Below are 24,231 nucleotides of genomic sequence, written 5' to 3' on the forward strand. Positions count from 1 at the left end.
CTGTCCTTATCTTTCCTGCAACCTCACCAAAAACAAAGTCACCTTCAGAGCTGGTTTATTAGTTGAGGTGGTTACATTCAAAGGCCGTGGCTTGAACTTTTTCTCTAAAGAGATGAAACCCCCACCTACCGCAGAGGCAAGGCACTCCCCACAGCCCCAAAGTGAGGTAAGTCTCTGCCCTTGCAGTTCAATCCCTGGGGGAATCACTCACCAGGTAGCAGTGAGGATGGGGCACTGAGGGCTGGGAGGTAGGCACTGGACAATTGGACCCAGGCACCTGCGCCCCACAGACCAGTTAGTGGGCATCGTTAAGCTGCCGGGCAACATCCAGTATGTTCTTGGCTCCTTTGTTCAGCAACAAACTGGCCAAGCTGATGCCCAGGTTCTCAGCAGCCAGCTGGGCTTCTCGTGGAATACTCCGCGCAGTGATCCCCACCAGCTGTGGATCATCCTCGGGACCATCTTCGTGCTAGGTGAGGGAAGGAGGTGGGATCTGGTGAGCACGAAAAAGGAGGTAAAAGGCAGGTTCGTTTCTCACCCTCTCCCTCACTCTCCAGCTTTGGCACCTGGGCAGTGACACGGATGGTGGCCTGCATGGTCTCTTGCATGCTATCTGAGCCGTCTAGACTCCAGACTCCTCCAGTCAGGTACAGCTGGCAAAGGAAACGGGTTACCTCAGCATATTCTGAGAGAACTGCTTAGTAACTGGGCTCTTTTTGCGGGCAACTCGAGAGGCACAGGAACACGTCACGGTGCTCCCTTACCTGCCTTCCCACCCACCCTCCCCTGCTTACTTGCCCATCCTTCATAGCTGTATGGACTGCCACGGGCACACTGCAGCCTCCTTCCTGCAATGAGAAGTTCTCCCTGTGAACCAGGGACTCACCACCACCGTGTGGCCAGAGCCCGCAGAGATAGAGACACCCCTGAAGACATAACGGAAACAGAGGCAGGGGCCCAGACCTGGGTCCTGTCCATACATTCAAGAATGAGTTACCTCTAAATAAGAGCATTAATATGAGAAATCTCCCGTCGACTATTCCCAACTCAAGTCCCCACCCCTCCACAGGTGGAACATGGATCCTACCAGGTGCCTCAGGAAGGCTCGCTCAGCAATGCAGCGAAGCAGAGTCTCCGGATCATGCAACACACCCACCAGATCCAGCATGTCCTGGTCACTGGCTCGGACTTCCACGCCCAGGGCCCCCTGATGGAAAAACAGCCTAAGACATCAGGCCTAATCTTTCCCCAACCAATGGAGGTAAGGACGGGAACCAGCCCACCTCCACCTGCTCCCCAGGATCCCTTTTAGCCCAGAAGCCTCCCAAGGCCTGCCCCTCCTTAGAAATGTTTATGCCGGGAGAAGGAGATGCAGAAGGTTATGAGACCGGCTTTTTGGTTGAGAACAAAAGAAAGGGCTTCCCTGGTCAAACATACCTGACCCACAGCATACATGCATTCCTCTGGGTGTAGGATCTGCAGGGGCAGAACAGACAGTCAGAAGGGTGAAGATGGGGGTGCCTGAAAGCAGACAGTAGTGAGAGGGGGCTTCCCTATCACACAGAAAGCCTAGTGGGAGTCTGGCCTTTGACCCCCCATCTTCCCAGCCTGGGGCCCATGTCCAGCCTATACCGTTAGAAGCAGGATGTTCGGAAAGAGAATACAGGCAGGAAAAGGAGGAAGGTTAACGGGACGGATCAGGGACAGCCCCTACCTGCCCCACCCGGTGCTGCCAACCCATGCGCTGCAGGCCAGCAGCGGCCAGGATGATGGCACTGAACTCCTGCAGTTCATCCAGCTTCCGCAGCCGCGTGTTGAGGTTTCCCCGCTGTGCAGGGATGCTAAGGACCACAAGCACTGGGCAGTCTGGAACCTCACACTGCTCCCCCTGCCTGAGCCTTTCTGTATCTAACAGCTCCCCTCTGCTCTTCTGCTTACCGATTACAGCTAACATTAACTTAATTACTCACACTTGATGGCTACACACCAGACACTGATTGAAAGTGCTTTACAGGGACGCCCGGGTGGCTCAGTCGGCTAAGAGTCTGCCTTCAGCTCAGGTCATGATCCCAGGGCCCTGGGATGGAGCCCCGTGACGGGATCCCTGCTCGGTGGGAAGCCTGCTTCTCCCCCTGCTGTGCTTTTTCTTTCTTTCTCTCTCTCTGGCAAATAAATAAAATCCTTAAAAATATAAAATAAAATAAAGTGCTTTACATACTCCTATTTAATTTTCACAACCCAGTGAGGTAGGTCTAATTATTTCCATTTTACAGATGAGGAAAATGATACAGAGAAGTTAACTAACTTGCCCAAGGTTACAAGACCTCTGAGAAGCATTCCCTGACCCCCAAGTCTGTGCTTATAGATGTTCCAGCTAGAAGCTTCCAGAGAATTCCCTACTTTGTGCACGGGAGTGCTTAACACATACTATTTTGAAAATTAGCTTTATAAAACATTGGATATGTTTCGAATATCAAAATATAATAGAACATGAAATAAAAATGGAAGCACCCTCCACCTTTCCCCCTTCCCAAGTAATCACTGTTTAGTATTACTCTGTATTATCAATGCTCATTTGTCTCCAGAACAAAAATGTAAAACTCTATAAGCAAGGACAACGTTGGTCTTGCTCACCATTATCCCTAGTGCCAGGCACTGGCCTGGGGCTAAGAAAATATGAAAGGATTATGAATGGATGGATGGATGGGTGGATGGATGAATAGGGCAGACACTGGAGGACAGACATTCCGTTGGCCCGTGTCCACTTCCTCTGGAAGCTCCTTTCGCTCTCATGACTCCCTGGACCCTCTGGACCCCGCCTTCCTCCTTGGCTACTGCCCCCTCCCTCCTCAGAAAGGATACAATGCTCTTGAACTCCAGGTGTGGGAACTTTCTCTGCAGCTGGGCCGCTCTCCGCAGGGAGCTGGTTCCCACCACACTGCTCAGAGACAGGGTTTAAAGTGAGATTTAACCCAAGATTTCCTCCTCTTCCTCCCAGCCCTCCACCTTCTGTGCATGTCCCACCAGGATGCCTATCCAGGCCCCACTCACCTCTTCTCTGGCAAGGTTTCTAAGGTTTTCCCAACAAATTTTGGGTGAAAGACAACAGCATCATAGGGGTTCTCCCGCCTGGAGACAGAGGGAAAGTCAAAGAATGAGGAAGAGATCTCAGTGCAGGTCACTTCCAGGCTCTCTCCATAACCAACTAACTGGCATGTTCTCGGTTCCCTAGAGGCAGAGGGCAGAGTCCCAGAGGGAAAAGCAGAGGTTAACAGGATGCCTCCACCTGCCCATGCCCGACTTGCACGGTTCTTACTTGCAGACAGCTCCAATGGTGAAGCCAGGGGGAAGCACGGTGGGCAGGTCCTTCAGGGAGTGAACAACCAGGTCCACTCTAGAGAGACGGAAGAGGGAGGCAAGGAGAAGGAATAATAGCAGCAGGCCCCCACCCCTCCTCCACCTATGCCCGCCTGTACGTCAGTGGTCTGCTAGGAAGCGGGCCTGCCAGGACCTCAGGACCCTGAGCCCTGCACCCTCCCTTCTGTCCCCCTCCCCCAGCCAATCCTGCCTTCCAGGCAGCCAGATGGCTCAGAACCAGGACACTCTCCTTTTCTGAGGCCTGAGAAACCCACATATGAGCCTCCCTCTAGCCTACCCAAAGGTTGAAGCCCCATGGTCTAGCTGATAACCAGGTCTGATGTGCACAGGGGTCCTAGCAAGAGATGAGTAAGAACTGTGTTTCACTTACTCATTCTTCTCCAGTGCGTGTTCCAGCTCCTTGGTAAACAGGCTCTTCTCTCCAATCTGCCAGTCAAGAAAGAGCCTCAGAGGGGCGCCTGGGTGGCTCAGTCGGTTAAGTGGCTGCCTTCAGCTCGGGTAATGATCCCAGGGTCCTGGGATCGAGCCCCATGTTGGGCTCTCTGCTCAGGGAGGAAGTCTGCTTCTCCCTCTCCCTCTGCCATCCCCACCCACTGTGCTCCCTCCCTCCCCCCACTTCAAATAAATAAATAAAGTCTTTAAAAATAAAAAATAAGGGGCGCTTGGGTGGCTCACTTGGTTAAGTGTCTGCCTTCCGCTCAGGTCATGATCCCCGGGTCCTGGGATTGAGCCCTGCATCGGGCTCTGTGCTGAGCGGGGAACCTGCTTCTCCCTCTGCCTCTGCCTTTCCCTTGTGTGCTCTCTCTCTCGCACTGTCTCTCTCTCTCAAATAAATAAAATCTTGGGGCGCCTGGGTGGCTCAGTCGTTAAGAGTCTGCCTTCAGCTCAGGTCATGGTCCCAGGGTCCTGGGATCGAGCCCCGCATCGGGCTCTCTGCTCCGCGGGAGGCCTGCTTCTCCCTCTCCCACTCCCCCCTGCTTGTGTTCCCTCTCTCGCTGTGTCTCTCTCTGTCAAATAAATAAAATCTTAAAAAATAAATAAAAATAAATAAATAAATAAATAAAATCTTTAAAAATAATAATAGAAAAATAAAAAGAAAAAAGAAAGAGCCCCACAGTGAATCTCTTGGGGGGAGGAAAGAGGAGGGAGGGAAAAGGATTCGGGGGGAATATGTTACCTTAGAGAGCGCAGTATCAAGAATCTTGTCCCCTGTGGTGGACATAGCAACTGAGGAGAGAACCAATCAGGTGCTCATTGATCAGCATTTCCTGAGCCCCTCCTGAGCCCAGCACTGTGCTAAGACTTCTAGTGGATACAGAGGCACATACACCCCAATCCCTGCCTTCTGGGAATGTAATGAGCTAGCAGGAAGACTAGACACCGATAAAAAGACCCAAAGCAGAAAATGTTAAATGCCAGGCTGGCCCAGCGAGTCAAGAGCTGGAAGTATTCAGAGGAAGAAATGGCCCTCCAAACTGGGGACAGCCAAGAATTCTCAGAGGCGGGGCGCCTGCATGGCTCAGTTGGTTAAGCGTCTGCCTTCAGCTCAGGTCATGATCCTGGGGTCATGATCCCCTGCTCTGCGGGTGGGCCTGCTTCTCCCTCTCCCTCTGCCTGCCGCTCCCCCTGCTTGTGCGCTCTCTCTCTCATGTCAAATAAATAAATACAATCTTTTTAAAAAAAAAAAAATATTGGAGGCAATGGGATGAAGCTTTGAGCCTAGGGAAAGCCAGAAATGCTGTGTTTGCGCCCCGCCCAACCCCAACCAGGTGGGGAAGAGCTTCTTCCCATTAGCTTCCCGTCCTGTCCAGAAAACTCACCAATTTCGAACTGCAGACCTGGGTAGAAGGCTTTCAGCATTGCCACCACACTGTCTGTCTGTATGCGAGCCAGCTGGGGACAAACATTCCGATTAGTCCTATCCTCCCCTGGCACTGCCCTGAGCTCACACCCTCACAGGGTTAGGGACATACTGAAGGAACTGGAACTTGAATGCCCACCTAGGAAGGAGAGGGATCTGGTCCGGGAGCTCTCTGCACCCCAACAGCTTGCTCAGACTCTCTCCACAGAATGCAACATGCCATTCTTTATGGGATTTAACACCCAGCCACACCATTTATCTTCCATTTCCGAGGTCCTGGGAACTAACCCTCTGGGCCCCCCAACTTGTGATACCGTGAGCACAGAACTCTTCCCACAAACTTCCTCTGCCCAGTAACCGTACTCACCTGGCTCTTTCGGGTACCCACACGAATCACTCTCATCTTTGGGCCGTTTTCTTCCTGCAGAAAAAAATCCCCAAGTCACAGTCCCCTCTGTTCCTCGTGTTCCTCAACACCTAGTCCAAGAACCAGAATCAGTGGCTTGGAAGAAAAGAACCTCAGCCCCTGGCCTGCGGCCTGCTGAGCCTTGATGTGGGGAAATCCTCCAGGACTGGTCCCTTTACCTTCCTCAATACCTTCTGCCCTCCTCACAGATTCAGAGAAACAGAGACCTGAGGGAAGCGCTAGCAGGACCCGCCGTTGCTCTTGCTTTAATAACTGGACACTGCGCCCGGAGGCCCATCCTGGCTAAGGCTGGGGGAGTGCTGCACAGAGCCGGGTGTGTAAAGAGATAAGGCCCATCAGCCTGGCTACAGGGAGGGTGGGTCCCCCAGCAGACAGGGGCAGGGCAGCTGGGGCCACAAGAGAACGTGCGCTGAGTCACCGAGGACAAGTTCAGTATCCACAATACGGCAGGCACTGGTGTGCTGTCACCTGGATGCCAACGCAACCCCACAGCTGCCACAGCAGGGATCCCCTAACCCGGCGGGAATGCACATATAAAGGACTGCGGTCAACAGATCCTATGGAGAGTCCTGCTCAGCCTCTTGGCAGGCTGACCTTTAGCACAGCCTCTCAGCATGATCTGTTCATCTATAAAATGAAGAGGTTGCGACTCCAGTATTTTCTGCCTCAGATGTTCTACGAGACTTAAAAGGCTAAGCTGCCTAACGTCCATTCCCCTAGAGTGCCGCCTCTGGTCTCACCAACCAGAAATAGCGGAACGTCGTTGACCAAGCTAGGAACTCAAAGGGACAAACCTCTTCCTCCTAGCCAGGGCACGCTGGACAAAAGTGTTCAGTGCCACGCAGGGAGAACTGCGTTCCTCAGTCTGAGGTCCTATCTCTTTCTAGATCAGTAGCCACTGTACATAATGTCACCTTTCCCTATTCTGAGATCTTCATCCCATGGAGTTGTTTTGCAGGCAAGTCTCTGGGTCCTCTGTTGTTGGGAGGATGTGACAGCTGGCTGCTCCTGGACCCTAGTCTACTGCACTGCTATCAGTTCTCCCATAAATAAACCCTAGGGACCCTGAGCAAATTAGGCCAGGCCTAAAATGCTAAACATGGCCACTAAAATTCTGAGCCACTGGGAGCCCACAGAAAGGAATCTAAGGTCCTAGAAACTGCTAGGTTCACACAATCCCTTAATTGCATCAATTGTGCACAGCCTATTTTATTCCATTAAAAAAATATTTATTGAACATGTACATACTGGAACTATTGCTTTTAATCTTCATGAAAACCCTATCGGGTAGACAGGGCAGGTATCTCTGGAACCATGTTACAGAAGCAACTGAGAAGTGAAATGACTTGCCCAGAGTCACACAGCTAATAATGGGAAAAGAGCTGGAGCCAGAATCCAGATTTTCCTACTCCTAGTCCAGTGCTCAAGAGTGTCTGTAATGGCAAAAAATCCCTCTCCTCGCCAGCAGGCTGGACGTCGGGAGATAAGCAGCTGCCCCATCTCTTTCTTATCTCGCGCTGGCAGAGGCCCCCACTGGCTGTAGTTTGCATCTACACAAGCCCAGAGCTCGGGCGGCGAGCTAGGGACAAGACTCAAGGGTGGCGCCCCACCCACCATAGTAATCCAAAGGCGTGTGTCTCAGTTGGGGACCTTGACAGTAGGCTGGGGCTGGGTGACGGCTAAAAGGGAAAAAGCAAAGGTGTGTCTCAGTTGGGGACCTTGAGAGTAGGCTGGGGCTGGGTGACCGCTAAAAGGAAAAAAGGGAGAAGGCGCACTTTCAAGATGTTTGTGTGCAGTTGGAGGATTTGGGATCCAAAGTGGGACATATTCCCAAGGTGGCCGAATCCCGTCTCGGCCCTGTCTCGTGTGAAAGGATCCCGGGAACAGCGCCTTGTCTGGTGGAGACGAACTTTCCTGGGCTGGGTCATTAAATCTAGGGCCGTGGATGCCAGGCACGGCGGAACCCCACCCAGATCCCCGGCAGGGATGGGGGTTTCGTTCCAGACAATCCCTCCACTCTTAACCCCGCCCCCACCGCTCACTCAGTTCCCCTGTCCTTTCTAAGAGCAACCAGCTACTGGCCCTTTAAAAACTGTTATGACCAAAAAAAAAAAAAAAAAGACGGATAGTCGCTCCGACCAATAGACGACGGAGGGTGGCAACCTGGAGCCAATCGTTGTGCCGCCAGTCCGGAACGCCGAAGTTACGAGAGTCCCCGGCTCAGTACTCACCGCCGTTGCGGCCCCGTTGCCGTTGCCAGACATGGCTGTGCTCGGGAGGTAGGTCAGGGGGCTGCCGCCGAGGTCCCCCCGGGAGCCGGGGGAGCCGGAGGGCCCGGCCAGCGGGTGCACGCGGGTCCGAGCTCCTCCTGCTGCCGCAGACTCAGCGCTCTGCGTCACTTCCGGCACCCGCCCTCGGGGAGGACCACCCTCGGGGCGGGAATTGGAACGTTGAGACAGAGACGACCTTACTCTCTGTTACCGCCCCTACTCCGCCGGGCTGGTGGGGACGCTGGGTTCCCGTCCGCCCCAGTCTTCCTGGCTTGAGACCCGGGCCTTACTGTTCTTTTTTTTTTTTTTTTTTTTCTAAAGATTTTATTTATTTATTTGAGAGAGAGAGAATGAGAGAGAGCAAGCACATGAGAAGGGGGAGGGTCAGAGGGAGAAGCAGACTCCCTGCCGAGCAGGGAGCCCGATGTGGGACTCGATCCAGGGACTCCAGGATCATGACCTGAGCCGAAGGCAGTCGCTTAACCAACTGAGCCACCCAGGCGCCCCCGGGCCTTACTGTTCTTTTTTTTTTTTACATACACCTCGTTTTGAATCAAGAATAATGATGGTCAATGACTAAGATTTGCTCCCCAGATTCACCCACAGAGCAAATTCTGCAGTCCCCCGACCACCACCCAAAGGGATAGTCAAGCCAAAGTTAGCTCTGCCCAAGAGGAAAAGTATTAACCCTAAAATGCTGCGTTGGAAGTAAAGCGTCCTTGAGCCACGTCCACTTTCCTTTGGCTGGATTCGACACCTCCACATAGGATGCTCCAGAAAGTTGGCAACCCAGAATTCTACAGCTTTATCCCCTTAGCTGTGGCACAAGCAATTACTGCAACTTATGTGGAGCTTCCCTGGCTCCGTTAAAACTTAGCTCTGCTACAACCCTGAAGTAGGCAACATTCCTACTTTTTAATTGAGGAAACTGGTTCAGAGATCAAAGGTCATGCCTAAAGACAAATAACTGAAGTGCGAATGCCAACGCATCATGTTAGTGGGAACAAGTGTGTTAGGAAAAGTGCTTTATCCACTAACGGTACTAATAACCATGTATTGAGCACCCACGTGCTAACCACTATCAAAAGAACTAGACACCCGGGGCACCTGGGTGGCTCAGTCGTTAAGCATCTGCCTTCGGCTCAGGTCATGATCCCAGGGTCCTGGGATCGAGCCCCGAATCGGGCTCCCTGCTTGGCGGGAAGCCTGCTTCTCCCTCTCCCGCTCCCCCTGCTTGTGTTCCCTCTCTCGCTGTGTGTCTGTCAAATAAATAAATAAAATCTTAAAAAAAAAAAAAAAAAAGAACTAGACACCCATTTGCTCCTTCAGCCTTTGTAACAGCTGTACAAGGAAGGTGTTCTCATTCCTGACGTACAGATGAAGAAACAGGCTCAGAGGAGGTTAAGAGATGCCCCAAACTAGGATTCAAACTTGGGTCAGCTGACCCAAAGTCTGTATTTTTAGCCACGATAAATATAGTCTACTCTCTCTCCTAAATACTACCTAAAGCACAATGTCCAAGTTACTTTCTTGGGCTAAGCAACCCCACAGGAGCAATTTTCCTTTTAAAAATTTTTTTAGGTAGGCTCCATGCTGGGCTTGGAGCACAATGCAGGGTTTGAACTCATAACCCTGAGATCAAGATCTGAGCTGAAACCAAGAGTCGGATGCTTAACCAACTGAGCTACTCAGGTGCCCCAGAGCAATTTTCTGACAGGCAGTGTAACCCAAATAATAGGCAGACACCTAGCAACACAAACTTCAGCTTGCAACTTTGAAGAAGAGGTAAAAAAAAATGTTTTAGTAAAGGCCCCTTTATCCTGTTTATCATCTGGTACTAAATCCAGCAAGACACCAATCTACCATCGTGAAGGCAGGCCTAAACCCCAGGATCCCCACCAGAGTCTGCCTTCTGCTTGAATACGTTGTGCAAACAAGAGCCATAGAGACCAGCCAGATTGCAGAGCAGGTGCTGTTTTGGGGGCCTTGATCCAGGCTGCTCTTGGAGCAGAAAGGTACTGAGGTTCTTCAGTAAATCAAAATCTACTAGGTGCCCACAGGCCCCATCCATTACTGGAATGAGGTCCTGTCAACATGGTCTTCAAGGAACTGTGTAGGAAAGGAAGTGGAGTTCTTCCAGGGCAGAGGAAAAGTACATTTTGCACAGCTAAGAATCACCATGAAGTCCCCAGAATAAACCCTTCAACTGCCAAACTATTATATTCTTTTATTTATAGACTCTGGGAGCAAGGACCCAAGCACAGCCTGGTGCTCTTGGATAGAGAATAAAGCAGCTATTGTTCATACTCAGAGGTTGCTGAGGTGCCCTCCCCCGCTGGTCTGGAATGATCCACACTGCTCAAAAAGTCAACAGGAGGAATGGCGGCCTGGCCAAAGGAGGAGGGAGAAAAAGAAAGTCCCTTTTACGCCTGAGGGCTATGGCATCAGATCAGGGTGGAGTCCTGGGCACGTCTGCTCTGCCTGCGTCCCCCGGGTCTCCACTGCTGCACCGCCACTCACACCCCTCCCCCCAAGCTGCTTAAGTGCCCCTCCTGGAGTGCATGAGCAGGTCCCGCTGCAGCCCGGCCTCCAGGCTTGCAGTCAGCCGGGCCGCAGGAGGGTCGGTCAGCAGAGTTAATTTGTTGAAAACACCTCGGCCAAAGTAGTCCGCAATCACAGAGAAGCTATCGCTGGAGCACTTGAGCTGCAGGGAAAGAGGAGAGAAGAATCAGAACTGCAGGTCTCCTGTCCTCAGTGAGGAGGGAAGAAAACCAGCTAATGGTCCCGTGAGGCTCGGTGCGTGGGACAGTTACCCACGCGCTCACGCCCACCTGGTGCTGGAACTGATCGTGCAGATCGCGTTTCTGTTCCTGGGCCCGGATCATATCCATGACCTTCCGGTTTTCAGGGAGGCAGGTGGGGCAGTCGGCATCACTTTCTGAGTAACTCTCAAAGCAGTGTTGGTGGAAGGAGTGGCCGCAGAGGAAGTGGACTGAGGGCAACTCCAAGGCACTGTTACAGATGCTGCACTTGGTCTTCTGGAAGATCTTCGGACTGCAGGCAAGGGAGACCAGAAAGGAGGGACAAAGAGTGTGGGCAGAGCCAAGAGCCGGGTGCAGAGAGAACGCGGCTGGAGTCGAGGAGGAGAGAGAGGTCCCTGGAAGGGACTGCAAGGCCCTGCCCTTGTCACCAACAGGGAGTCAAAAGAGGACACCCGCCTTGGGCCTGCAGTGAGTCTCAGCGCACACTCCCTGCAAGGCCAACTAATGCTTCCAGTTTTCACAACTACCACTAAATTGTCCTTCATATCTTTTTTTTTTTTTTTTACTTGAAGTATAGCTGACGTAGGTCATGTTAGTTTCAGGTGTACAACACCTGACTGACGAGTCCGTGCTCTGCTGTGCCCACCACGAGTGTGGCTACCGCCTGTCGTCACACAGTGCTGTTACCAACCACTGACCCTGCTCCCTGTGCTGTGCCTTCCACCCCCGAGACTCAGTCGTTCCAGAACTGGGAGCTTATACCGGTCTTTCAGGTCTTTACTCAGATGTGACCCTTCCAGTGAGGCCTTTCCTGGCCACCTTATACACAAGAACATACACACGCTCTGCACCCTACTCCCCTTCCTGAACTCATTTTCTCCTTAGACCCTATCACCATCTAACATAATATTTTGCTTATTCAATGTGTTTCTATCTCTACGTCGTAAGCTCCATACAGCAGGGCTTTTTGTCTGTGTTGTTAAGAACAGTGCTTGAGACATAAAAGGGGCTCAGTAAGTATTTGTGGGATGAAGAAACTGTTCTTCTCTAATAAATATTTTATAAAGTTAAGGGCAAATTAAAATTTAAAAGTAGATTAATATATAGTATAAATACTTCTAAATTATCCACTTTCTGTATCTTCTAAAGCAAAGTTTTTTTACTTCTGGATGGCTTCCAACCACAACTTAGATGTCTGTTTAGGAAAAGTAAAACATAGATTCCTACAGAAAGAAAAGTACCTGGCACAAGATAACATTCTCCAAAGCCCAATAAACCATGATCTACGGAATATACCGTTCTCTGATCTTTAAGAAAGAAATGTCTGAACATGCTCCATCTAACCCTCTACGAAAAGTATTTAGTGCCAGCCGGTGAAGAACAAGGTCATCCCCTGGACCTCTGTACGTATCCAGTTGCCACGTACCTCGCCTTGAGCTCCTGGATCTCCTGGCGGATGCGGGTGGTCTCCTCTCGGTACCGCCGCACCCGGAGCTCGTCCTGTGCGATCTGCTGGCTCTGTTTCTGCAGTTTTTGGACCAGGTAATCCCGGATGACAGACAGGGTGGCTGTGGAGTTGTGGGCCAGCGTCTGCACCACTGATTGGGTCGAGAAGGAAACGAGACAATGAAGCAAGGGGCATCCCCTGGATGGAATGGCAGAGCCCCTGCCCCCAAGGGGTCGGCCGCCTGCTACCACGGCCTCTCAAGTACCTAGTAGGGGTGGCATGAGGTTCTTGTTCTCAATGTGCTTGAGCACAGCTGCCACGTACTCCTTGCAGTCCTCCTCCTTCCGGGCGAAGTAGCTGAGCGCCTGCTCCCACAGGCAGGGCTCCTGCTCCCCGTGGCGCTCGCACACGGCCACCACCTGCCGGTACTGCTCGTGCTGCACGTGGTAGTGCATGATCTGCTGGAACCTGGGGCCGGGCCGCGGCACAGCTCAGCGGCCGCCCCCGGAAATCCGCATCCTCCCCCCTTCCCGGAAGACCCCCCCCATCTTACAGCTTCCCCTGTTCGTAGAGGTAAAGGACCCCATCCTGGAAGTCATGCATCTGGCAGAGGACCAGGGCCTTGTCAAAGACGTCGCAAAAGCGGCCGCTCTTCAGCAGGGAGATGGCCTCTGCGTGCAGCTTCTCTTTGACCTAGGGAAGGAGGAAAGAGCTGCTGGCCAGAAGAGCAAAATCACAGGGTCTCCAGGACAAGGCACATCAACTGCCTCTTCAACCGCCTCTTCACGGGGGACCACTTAGCTCCCAGGGGTGAGGTGTTACCGACCTAAAGAAGGCGGCAAAAAGCAACCACAGAAGGTGAAAGAATGGTCTTTTCCCCAGCATCTCCCCCAGATTTGCCAGGCCTCACCTGTGGATCCTTCTCGTGGGCCCAGTTCTGCAGCCGCAGCTCCAGAAGCGTGTCATAGATGCCCTGCGGTGAGTCCGGCTGGACTTCACTCATGTGTTCCAGGAAAGCTTTCAACTCTCGAGGGTTGTTGGCGAAGATGGGGATGAACTCCTCCGAGTTGGCCTGGGATGGTGAGGGAGGAGGGAGGAGGAATGGGTGTGGTACCCTTGAGGCCCCTGAGGTGATCCCCACTGTCCAAAAGCCATTCTCCCTGAGGTCTCACCCTGCAGCCCAGAGTCTCCCGATCGCCTCGGCCTTCGAGGCTAGGCCGATAGTCCGTACAGAGTCCCTTCAGCAACTGGGTCGTCTGCTCTGGTATATGGTGCATGAGGATCTTGCCATAGCGTTTCATGTTGCTCTCGGCCTGCTCGAAAGGCAGCTTGCCGATATACCGTAGGGCTTCCTGATAATTCTGTGCAGAAGTAAAGCGCAGAAGAAGCGTGTGCTCCAGCCTCACCCACCAGGAAGCACTCATCATCATCCCGAGAATGTCCTAGAAAAAGAACAGGTCTCTGTCTCACTTACCTTGATGTCCTCTAGCTGGATCTTTAAGTACCACTCGTGATGTGCATGGTTCTCAGCCAAGTAGAGGGCATGGGAGTAGTAGCCAGCCTGCCGGAGGACCTTGATGGCCGTCTCCACATCGAAGTGGACTTCACTCTCACTCTTTGTCTGCCAGGGAGACATCAGACAAAATCATTCACAGAAATAGGGCTGGGGAAGGGAGAGGAAACATGCATCTGATTCTAAGACCAGATTCTTCTTGTTTTTTTTTTTTTTTTTTTTAAAGTAAGCTCTAGGCCTAATGTGGGGCTTGAGCTCCTGACCCGGAGATCAAGAGTCACATGCTCTACTGACTGAGCCAGCCAGGCGCCCCCAGATTCTTAAGATGATAATAAAGTCGACGCTAGGATGGTGGAGACTAAAAATAAATAAATAAATAAAATAAAGTAAATAAACTTCATGGTTTCAGAACATGATGTCCTCCTGCTTCTCAGAAAGTCTCTAAGAGCTAAAGTCTTCCTCTGCCCCTACTATTTCAGGGACTCCTCGGGGACCCAGGGGCCTCCCAATGTTAATTCCCTGAGCTTAGACACTATGGGAAGTTCAAGCATCATAAAACAAGAGGGGAGATAGGAGAGAACTAGGAGGAAAGGCTGTTCCTCTTCCCAGTTTATAGACCAGAGGGTCCTGGTCCCCAGATAAGATCAGCTCTTTCCTCTCCCTGCATCTGCTGAGGGGCAAGCCCTGGTGGAGTGACCTCATACTCAGTGGGACCCTTGGGGAATCGCCCACTACCACCACCCTGCACCTTGATGAACTCCTCTAGCTTCGAGCTGTCCTTGAGCTTGGTATAGCAGTTGAGCAGCAGGGTGGTATGGTCGGCATTGGCCAGGGACTGCCGGTGCAGGGTCTGCAGGTAGGCGGTCAGGTTGTGGATGCGCTGGGCATCCAGAAACTTGCGGATCACATAGGACGGCTCCAACTTTCCAATGGTTCTGGAGAGACACGTGCATCAGATAGTATCTGGGTCAGTGTACTTCCCAAACTTTCATGTGCATAGGAATCACTTGCAGATCTTCTTAAAATGTAAATTCTGTGTCGGTAGGCCTGGGGTGAGGCCTGAGTCTGTATTTCTTTTTTTTTTTTTTTAAAGATTTTATTTATTTATTTGAGACAGAGAGAATGAGAGAGACAGAGAGCACATGAGAGGGGGGAGGGTCAGAGGGAGAAGCAGGCTCCCTGCCGAGCAGGGAGCCCGATGCGGGACTCGATCCCGGGACTCCAGGATCATGACCTGAGCCGAAGGCAGTCGCTTAACCAACTGAGCCACCCAGGCGCCCCTGAGTCTGTATTTCTTTCTTTTTTTTTTTTTTTTTTAAAGATTTTATTTATTTATTTGAGAGAGAGAGAGAGAGCACATGAGAGGGGGGAGGCTCAGAGGGAGAAGCAGACTCCCTGCTGAGCAGGGAGCCCGATGTGGGACTCGATCCCGGGACTCCAGGATCATGACCTGAGCCGAAGGCAGTCGCTTAACCAACTGAGCCACCCAGGCGCCCCCTGAATCTGTATTTCTAACAAAGACCCAGACGGTATCAATGCTACTGGACTGCAGACCTTGTGAGAAGCAAGGCTCCAGAGCACTGATTCTTTTTTTTTTTAAAGATTTTTTATTTATTTGACAGAGAGAGACACAGCAAGAGAGGGAACACAAGCAGGGGTAGTGGGGGAGGGAGAAGCAGGCTTCCCGCTGAGCAGGGAGCCCGATTCGGGGCTCGATCCCAGGACCCCGGGATCATGAACTGAGCCAAAGGCAGATACTTAACGACTGAGCCACCCAGGCACCCCGAGAGCACTGATTCTTAAACTTGGCTGAAAACAGGAATTCTAAAGAGGTAGGGAAAGGAGCTAGACAGGTTCCCACAACCCCTTATTAGAGCAGGAAATTCCAAGAATTAGTACCAAAGGAAGAAACTGTGCAAGCCAAGAGATGAATACCCTTTTCTTTTAAAAGAATCAGATCAAGGGCGCCTGGGTGGCTCAGTCGTTGAGCGTCTGCCTTCGGCTCGGGTCATGATCCCGGGGTCCTGGGATCGAGTCCCGCATCGGGCTCCCTGCTCCGCGGGAAGCCTGCTTCTCCTTCTCCCACTCCCCCTGCTTGTGTTCCTGCTCTCACTATGTCTCTGTCAAATAAATAAATAAAATCTTTAAAAAAAAAAAAAAAAAAAAGATAAAAAAAAAAAAGAATCAGATCAAAACGAATTTTTTTTTTTTAACTAAGCTATATGCCCAACATGGGGCTTGAACTCACGACCCTGAGATCAAAAGTCAAATGCTCTACCAACTGAGCCAGCCGGATGCCCCCAAAATGAATATGAACAAAGGCCAGGCTGAAGTTTAAAACAAGAGGTACTCATCGGCTCAATTGTATCTTGGTCATGTAATATTTAACCCTTTGCAATTAAGTATACTGTCTTCTCACTCAGGCCATTACAGCTCCTGCAGAAAGAAAGGGTGGTTCCTGGTGGAGTCTGCTCCCCTCACCAAAGCCCAGGGTTAGCCTATCTGGCTGCATGCAGAGCTACACCCGAAAGCGCCCCAAGACTGACCGGATATACTGCTGAACAGCCCCATCGTGGTTGCCCTTGCTGTAGAGATGGTCCCCATACTGCATGAAGATCTGGGCCAACCCATCACTGTCCAGGTGCTGGCTCTTGGCCAGGTTAATGGCCATCTCAAATAGGTTCTTCTTAAACAGCATCTGGAAAGGGAAAAATCAGAAGATTGGTAGAAGCCATTCAGAGAAGACACCTTCCCAGAATGCACGTAGAACACACAAGCCACACAGTCCTGGAGTTCTGATCTGCCTAGATTCCAGACTGGGCAAGACCTCTCAGATACCCCCAAGACCAACATCGCCTTACCTCGCGAGGCTCTTGGCAGACAGAGCGGACCCTGAGAGTGGACCCAGGCTCCTAGCCGTTATCTTCCTCTAAGACCTCATCCCAGACCATTTACCTTGTAATTCTACCCGAAGAGATCTGGGTAAGGCTGTGCCCCAAAGGGAAGGAAACACCCTGGCCAAGGTGACTTAGGGAGCCTATTCCTACAGCTGTGTCTGGGTGCCTATGGCCAGCTCTGGGAACCTGGTGGCCTTGCCTCCAGCTTGGTCTGTGTGTCCTTCTCCTGCAGTGCGTGGACCCGCCCATCCCGCGTCAGCACGTACAGGGAGCCCCACTCAGCGAGCACATCCACTACATCCTCAAAGACGGCGCTATAGGCTATGAACTTGTTGCACAGGTCATAGATGTTGAGAATCTGCTTGTCGGAGCTCTGGGAGTCCCTACTGGTAAACTCTGACCTGTGTGGAAAAGAAAAAGCACCAGATATTTGTACCAGCTCTGTCTCAGCAACCCCTTATATCCCAGCTTTGGTGCTGCACACTCCGCCCCGAACAAACCACCCTTTGGCCCCTCTAGCAGCATATTCCGTAAGTGCGACATTGCGCCGGCAGTTGTAGGAAGAGATCTTACCCTTCAGGATCCTATGATTTACGTAAGCAATAGATTAAAAAATTAAGAACGTCCAAACACTCATTCATTTAACGTAATTAGCACCTGGTAAAAATGAGACGCTGCGCTTAGTGCTGAGTGAAAACAAACTAACATTGACAGGGATCACTTCCCTCATGCAGAAGACCCTGCCGCCCCTTTTAGGTGGCTCAGAATAAAAGTACTGTGTCCTGCCCTCTCAGCCCTTTCCAACTTCTCTAGTACTCATTTCCTTTTTCCTCCACCCAATTTATTTTGACAGAAGAATAAAAAAACCAAAAAGCGGTCCCCAAAAGCGGTGCACCAGGTCTGCTTAGCGAAATGTCTATAGCAAAAATACATTTTTCAGTAAAAACGTTACAAGTGAATCTAGGTGTGAGCATAATCTACATAAAACCAAAGGAGGAGGGGTGCCTGGGTGGCTCAGTCGTTAAGCGTCTGCCTTCGGCTCAGGTCATGATCCCAGGGTGCTGGGATCGAGCCCCACATCGGGCTCCCTGCTCGGCAGGAAGCCTGCTTCTCCCTCTCCCACACCCCCTGCCTGTGTTCCCTCTCTCGCTGTCTCTCTGTCAAATAAATAAATAAAATCTTCAAAAAAAACAAAGGAGGAGATTGACAGGATCCAGGTATTTTAGGATTTTAGGATTTTAAAATCATGTGAATTCTGGGGAACAAGGACAGCCCTACTCCCTTTCCCTTCTCCCTGGAGTTCTTACTTGGGAGAAACCTTCCGGTCACGGGACACAATGACAAGGTAGCCTCTAAACCAGTGAGCGATGAGTTTATGGCCCTCAAAGGCAAAGCAGGGCCCACGTTCATCAGGCTGGTACAAATAGACACATTCATCTCCGGCCACTATGAACTGCAGGTCCTGTGAAGGGTCGCTTAGGGCTGAGCAGCGCAGGCCACAACCATGGGTGTCCAACTCCACACGAGGGTAGTCCTTTCCAGAAACGATATAGGACTGCGAGAAGAAAGGGGTTAACAGGCTCCCTTTCAGGAGAGGGCATCTAAGCCTTCCCAAAGGTATTCCCATCTCCACACTAGCTCTCTCGCTTTTTAACTTGTAGCACCCTAAGACTTTCCTTGGCTGCTTGCTTTGTCCATTAACCATCACCCATCTATTAAATATATAAACTAGGGGGTGTGGCCCCGGGGTGGCTCAGTCAGTTGAGCGTCTGCCTTCAGCTCAGGTCATGATTCTGGGGTCCTGGGATCGAGCCCCATGTTGGGCTTCCTGCTCTGTGGGGACCCTGCTTCTCCCTCTCCCTCGGCCCCTTCCACCCCACTCATGCTCCATGCGTGCACACGCGTACTCTCCCTCTCTCAAATAAATAAATCCTTTAAAAATACATACATATATATACAAGCAGAGAACACATTTTCTTCCTCTGTGTGTACTATCACTACCTACTAATGGAATCCTAACACCATGAGAAATAAAATAAGCTTGAACTATTTTACCAAAAGACTATTCCTGAGAGAAGCTGTTAGAAATAAGAAGAGTACCAGGAACCAGCAAAGTAAAGCAACTTGTCCAGTGTCACTTAACAAGCTAGGAAAAAAATTCAGGTCTTTAACTATAAGCCCTAGTTCTTTTCCTAATTTTGACTCTTCCTCATCTCTTAAGTGAAGAAATAAAATATTTCAGGGCAAATGACTCAAGGCTACATGATGAAAAACTTAAGAATCCTACTTCTCTTGTCAGTTCCTTACCCTAGGCCCCTGAGCAATGGAGAACCCTTTCCCGCCTGCCCTTAACTCATACCTGAACGTTCTCAGTTGTCACAACAAACAAATGAGTGGTCTTTCCCGCTTGGCGAAAGGCCAGCCCAGTTACAGGGTAGTTTCCCTTGTGCAGAATCTGGGTCTTGCTATGCCGGTCCCGGGTGATGTCTCCTTTGTTCAATGTAACACTACCATCTGTGAAACCTGTAGGAGAGCAGGAAACAGCACTTCATTGAGGCTGAAAAGATCAGGAAGCAGAGAAGGGGAAAAAGACCATTTGAGGTACTTGTTGGAAGTGACAAGCTTTCTTCTCATACTCAACTTTTCCAATGGTTAACATAAAAATCGGTACTCACGGACTCTTTTTCAAAGAACAAAACTGAATGCTTTCCCACTCCAAACTTTAATATCTCAAAGGCCTGAGTTCAGTACAAAGTGATCTCACTAAAACAATAAAGACAAGCTGCAAAAGCAACTCTGAAGAAAATCTATAAAGAATCACAGAGTGTTAGCTTTGCCTTCTGCTTACCAATGGCCATAAAGTTGAGATTTTCATGGACAGTCAAACAAGACACAACAGTCGGCTCTGTTCCTGGGATGGCAGGGAAGATTCGGGTGCAGAGTGGATTGCCACCATCTCTCTTCTCCAGGTTCCAGATCTTTACCTGTGAACAGACCTCAGATGTGTGAGGGGCACCTGGGTGGCTCCGTCGTTAAGCGTCTGCCTTCGGCTCAGGTCATGATCCTGGGGTCCTGGGATCGAGCCCCACATTGGGCTCCCTGCTCTACGGGGAAGCCTGCTTCTCCCTCTCCCACTCCCCCTGCTTGTGTTCCCTCTCTTGCTGTGTCTCTCTCTGTCAAATAAATAAATAAAATCTTAAAAAAAAAAAAAATGTGTGAATGCTAGTCCCCTCCAACAACCGTTCCTAGTCTTCTGGTCCTTTCCCACTTCCTTTCCAGGACTCACCAGGGGGTTGATGCCTTCTTCATCTTCACCAACAGATGCCAAAATATTGTGCTGCTTCAGTTGGTACAGGTGTGTCACCCGCAGTTTGTAGGCTTGGAAGCCTGTCAGCTGTAGGGAGCGAGGCAAGAACCAGATTTGGCCTTCCATATGTGCAGAATAGTCAAGGAGCCTCCTTTGCAAGGAGAGATACTTATATTTAGATCAGAACCCAGGTAACTACTCACATACATTCAGCTCTTTAAAACTTTCGAGGATGGGGCGCCTGGGTGGCTCAGTCGTTAAGCGTCTGCCTTCGGCTAAGGTCATGATCCCAGGGTCCTGGGATCGAGCCCCGTATCGGGCTCTCTGCTCTGCGGGGAGCCTGCTTCTCCCTCACCCTCTGCTTGCCTCTCTGCCTACTTGTGCTCTCCCTCTCTCTCTGTCAAATAAATAAAATCTTCAAAAAAAAAAAAAAAACTTTCGAGGATTTTCCCATATATCATCTCCGGAAAATCTCCATCTTTAAAAGAGTGAAAAAGAAGGCCAGAGTTTAGTAGCAACACTATGAAGAACAAAGCAGCAAACTCCTGGTCTCATTTATCTCCTTGCCCACAATTTGGGCAGGGGAGATAATGACACCTTACACATTCATCTTGTAAAGCCTACTTGCCTCCATTGTTTTGATTGATCTTAAAAATAACCTTGCCAAGGGGCGCCTGGGTGGCTCAGTTGGTTAAGCGACTGCCTTCAGCTCAGGTCATGATCCCAGGGTCCTGGGATGGAGTCCCGCATCGGGCTCCCTGCTCTGCGGGGAGCCTGCTTCTCCCTCTCCCGCTCCCCCTGCTTGTGTTCCCTCTCTCGCTGTGTCTCTCTCTGTCAAATAAATAAATAAAATCTTTAAAAAAAAAAATAACCTTGCCAAGTTGATATTTCATACCCCTTTCACAGATAAGTAAATTGAAGCCCAGAGAGATTAAATGACTTGCTCAGGATTGCTCAGTCGGCAACAAGTTAGAGAATGGACTTCCTTCTTTCTTCCCTCAGGCCACAGAAGGAGCACTGGGCGCCCATCTAAAGGAAAGTGGCACGCAACACGAACCCCTCTGCCCGACAGATGCCATCCCAGCTGGATCTCTTCAGGGATCCGGGGAGGGAACAGACAGCTCCAGAGGAAGGATATCTCCAAAGACTAGGCTCCCTCGGCCCGAGTCGCAGACAGTGATGCCGGGAGGGAGGCAAAGGAACTTGGAAACAGCGGGTCCGGAGGCAGGTGCAGCCGTGGGAGCAGCCCCATCATTGCCTAGCGGCTCCTTCACCAGCTCCTTGTCGAAGAAAACGAAGCGCCGCCACTGCAGGTAGGCCGCCATTTTGGCCGAAGGTCCCCGCCTCTGGGAGAGAGGTCATGTGAGAGGAGCGCACGTATCACGTGACAGGACAGCTTCCTGGAGCCTGACTGCACATGCGCCCTGAAGGCCGGGTGACAGCTTCCTCAGGGCGGTGGGCGTGGCCGCGTGAGGTAGGATTCCCAGCCCGTCAACTCGGGTTGGCAATTTGCTGGCTCTGTACGGGAACTGGCTAAAATGCTCCAGAGTGCTGGACCCTTCACCTCTTTGAGCATCAGTTTCCTCCCTTATTAAATGCATGGGCAATGAGGGATCAAGATGAGGAATATCAGGGCGCCTGGGTGACTCAGGGGGTTAAGCGTCCGACTGTTGATTTCTACCCAGGTCTTGATCTCAGGGTCGTGGAATAGAGCCCCGCCTGGGGCTCTGGGCTCAGCGCAGTCTGCTTGAGATTCTCTCTCCCTCTTCTGCCCCTCCCCCTGCATGCTCTTTCAAATAAATAAAATCTAACAACAGAAAAAAAAAAAGATGAGGAATGTCCTGCGCCTTCTGAATTGTACCCCACTGTGCTTAAGAATATTACGTCCTGAGCTCCCAGGGCTGTTTTGAGGCATAAATGAATGAAGGTATATGAAACTGGCTTTTCAGCTGTAGGAGCGGAGAAATAAAATTAGAAGTTTGTGTTTGCCACGGGATACAGATTGCGAACCACAGTCAGTGTCTTACATTCGTTTTTGTGTCCCTCTTCAGAGTGTGTGGCATGAAGTAGACACGTAGAATATGTTTCTTAAGGAAGCTAGGAAATACTCATGGTGCGGGAACTCTCAAGAACGTGGGCTTTCTTTCCCTTTCTATAGTGGGAGGCTATGGGACATAAGCCGAACACAGGGAAAATGCCTGGAAGGGGCAGCTGTGAGAGCTAAGTGATTTAACAAGTGGCAAACGTCTAAGATATTCCATGGCCACCCACCATTTCCATCTCTGGCTAAACCAACTGTTCACATGGAAAACTGTAGGTGTACAGTTTGGTGTCACAAGGAGCTGTGTACAGGAGTGACAGTCATTTTCAGAGAATATGGACATGTGAAAAAGTGACCATGTGGTTCGCATTTGTGGGGTTTGTTTTGCACCCCTCTCCCCCACAGCTTATTTCCAGAATATTTTCTCTTTATTCCCACCAGCTGGAGTTCCCAGAGAGCGGGGGCTGTGCTTTGTTGACCAGGAACCAGGCCTAACAGAGTTGGTAGATATTCCATGTTTGGTTGAAGGAATGAATGTGGATGATTTTCCTCTTACCCCCTCCTCTCCTCAATCCGGTTGACAGAAAAGGTAGTGCCCATTTGCTAAAGAGATAAGTGAGAGGAAGAAACTGTCTACTCACCACCAGGCACATAGATTTTCTGACTTCCAGCTGAAGTCCTCTTTCCTCTGTCACAGTTTCAGGATCTGAACCATGGACAGAAGCACAAATGGGGAGTAGACTGGACCCTCTTTCATCTGCTGAGTATATTTTGTACCATTCATTAAAATTTTTGGATAGTGTGTGTATGTCATTTGTTAATACTATGAATAAAATACATTAAAAGAAGCAATGTGGGGGGTTCCCGGCTGGCTCAGTCAGTAGAGCATGCGACTCTTGATCTTGGGGTCATCAGTTCAAGCCCAACATTGGGCACAGAGCTTACATTAAAAAAAAAAAAAAAGGCAGCAATGTGAGGAGAGGGGGTGAAGGATGGGTGAAACAGGTAAAGGGGATTGTCTTTTTTTTAGGATTTTATTTTTATTTAGAGAGAGCATGCAAGCAGGGGGAGGAGCAGAGGGAGAGGGAGAGTGAGTCCCAAGAAGACTCTGGGCTGAGCACGGATCCCCACGTGGGGCTCCATCCCGAGATCGTGACCTGAGCCAAAATTAAGAGCCGGACACTCAACGGAATGAGCCACCCAAGTGCCCCAGGTAAAGGGGATTAAAAGGTATTTATACAATAAATAAGACAGGGATGTAATGTACAACATAGGGAATATAGTCAATAATATTGTAAAAACTTTGTATGGCAACAGATGGTTACCTAGATTTACATGGTGACCATTTTGTAACGTATATAAATATCAAAGTGATAGGTTGTACACTTGAAACTAACACAATGTTTTATATCAATCATTTTTCAGTAAAATAAAGAAGTAATGTGAAAGCAGAGATGTGAACAGCAGAGTGGCATCTTTGTTGTTGATTTGGGTGCTCCCCCTACTGTCCGATTGCAGAGGCCCAGAGTCTTCCTATGATATCTGAACCTGGTAAGGCCTGTGTCCATTTGGTCTTCTTATTGATGAGGGTACAAAGGCAGGGATTAGCGACCCACTGCACCTCTTCAGACTTACTGCCTTCCTTCCTTTCCTCCTTTTGACAAACATGTATGGAGTACTCACTATTCCTGCAATTGTACTAAATGCCCAAAATATAAATATGAACAAGACATGATTCTTGCCCTTTAGGGAGCTCAACCACCACCATGGGGGACAGACATAGAAAGGACTGACAGGGGCTCCTGGGTGGCTCAGTTGGTTAAGTGTCTGCCTTCGGCTCAGGTCGTGATCCTGGGGTCCTGGGATCGAGCCCTGAGTTGAGTTGGGCTCCCTGCTCGGCGGGGAGCCTGCTTCCCCCCTCCCTCCACCTGCTGCTCCTTCTGCTCATGCTAGCTCACACGCTCTCTGTCAAATAAATAAAATCTTAAAAAAAAAAGGACTGTCAGTAACCAGTCCTTAATTTTATATAATGAATTATACCTAAAAGAGTGCTTTCACTTTTTATGGACTTTTCGTAGCAACCATTTGCAGAAGTATCATTATCTCTGGTGAGAAACGGAGTCTCCAAGAGGTTCAAGTGACTCTCCCTGGGCAAGCACATCAAAGTTCTTCAGCTCCCTAATCTTTAATTAGATGCTTTTCTGAAGTGTGAAGCTAGGCTATAATTGTCAGAACATACACCAGGATTTGTCTTTTTGTTATACTTGTCTGAATCCAGAAACTTCAGTATAGTGAAGATAAGCAGGCAAACGGCACAGAAAATGATGT

General features: G+C 50.3%; 2 protein-coding genes and 1 non-coding gene across 9 annotated transcripts; all 3 read right to left on the bottom strand.

Annotated features, from left to right (window-relative positions):
* Positions 1-45: 45 nt before the first annotated feature.
* On the bottom strand, positions 46-8,065 carry HMBS (hydroxymethylbilane synthase). Of its 3 annotated transcripts, none has more exons than XM_021696584.1 (14): positions 7,898-8,065; positions 5,607-5,660; positions 5,199-5,271; positions 4,556-4,605; positions 3,749-3,804; positions 3,317-3,394; positions 3,052-3,129; positions 2,863-2,938; positions 1,715-1,828; positions 1,438-1,476; positions 1,088-1,207; positions 795-848; positions 567-653; positions 46-469 (listed from the first exon to the last, which is right to left on the bottom strand). In XM_021696584.1, exons 1-14 carry the CDS (start codon positions 7,928-7,930, stop codon positions 296-298), a joined length of 1,086 nt encoding a protein of 361 aa, XP_021552259.1. In that variant the 5' UTR covers positions 7,931-8,065; the 3' UTR covers positions 46-295. The 3 variants fall into 3 exon arrangements, with proteins under 3 accessions (XP_021552259.1, XP_044775664.1, XP_044775665.1); XM_044919729.1 differs by lacking the exon at positions 7,898-8,065 and adding an exon at positions 5,825-5,888 and having other exon boundaries at positions 5,607-5,656; XM_044919730.1 differs by lacking the exon at positions 1,088-1,207 and having other exon boundaries at positions 7,898-8,055.
* Positions 8,066-10,143: 2,078 nt separating this feature from the next.
* On the bottom strand, positions 10,144-21,199 carry VPS11 (VPS11 core subunit of CORVET and HOPS complexes). Of its 5 annotated transcripts, none has more exons than XM_044919215.1 (16): positions 21,001-21,199; positions 19,842-19,990; positions 19,404-19,539; positions 18,915-19,078; positions 17,863-18,110; positions 16,755-16,956; positions 16,205-16,341; positions 14,407-14,593; positions 13,620-13,766; positions 13,318-13,506; positions 13,056-13,217; positions 12,699-12,838; positions 12,411-12,613; positions 12,125-12,296; positions 10,768-10,990; positions 10,144-10,640 (listed from the first exon to the last, which is right to left on the bottom strand). In XM_044919215.1, exons 1-16 carry the CDS (start codon positions 21,185-21,187, stop codon positions 10,476-10,478), a joined length of 2,811 nt encoding a protein of 936 aa, XP_044775150.1. In that variant the 5' UTR covers positions 21,188-21,199; the 3' UTR covers positions 10,144-10,475. The 5 variants fall into 5 exon arrangements, with proteins under 5 accessions (XP_044775150.1, XP_021551982.1, XP_044775148.1 ...); XM_021696307.1 differs by having other exon boundaries at positions 16,205-16,356; XM_044919213.1 differs by having other exon boundaries at positions 16,193-16,356.
* Positions 15,882-15,954, bottom strand: TRNAK-UUU. Its single transcript has one exon. It is a non-coding gene; the product is annotated as a tRNA-Lys (tRNA).
* Positions 21,200-24,231: the final 3,032 nt, after the last annotated feature.

This window comes from Neomonachus schauinslandi, chromosome 11 (genome assembly GCF_002201575.2).
Source record: "Neomonachus schauinslandi chromosome 11, ASM220157v2, whole genome shotgun sequence".
Taxonomy (NCBI): Eukaryota; Metazoa; Chordata; class Mammalia; order Carnivora; family Phocidae; genus Neomonachus; species Neomonachus schauinslandi.

Coding starts and splice junctions, on each gene's coding strand:
- HMBS (XM_021696584.1), bottom strand. CDS start 7,930: ATGTCTGGCAACGGCAACGGGGCCGCAACGGCG. Junction 3,395..3,748: donor CACGCACTGGAGAAGAATGA/GTAAGTGAAACA, acceptor CCGTCTCTCTAG/AGTGGACCTGGTTGTTCACT. Junction 2,939..3,051: donor GAAACCTTGCCAGAGAAGAG/GTGAGTGGGGCC, acceptor GTCTCTGAGCAG/TGTGGTGGGAACCAGCTCCC.
- VPS11 (XM_044919213.1), bottom strand. CDS start 21,187: ATGGCGGCCTACCTGCAGTGGCGGCGCTTCGTTTTCTTCGACAAGGAG. Junction 16,357..16,754: donor ACACACAGACCAAGCTGGAG/GCAAGGCCACCA, acceptor TTCCCTTTCCAG/ATGCTGTTTAAGAAGAACCT. Junction 12,297..12,410: donor CCTCATGCCACCCCTACTAG/GTACTTGAGAGG, acceptor CGACCCAATCAG/TGGTGCAGACGCTGGCCCAC.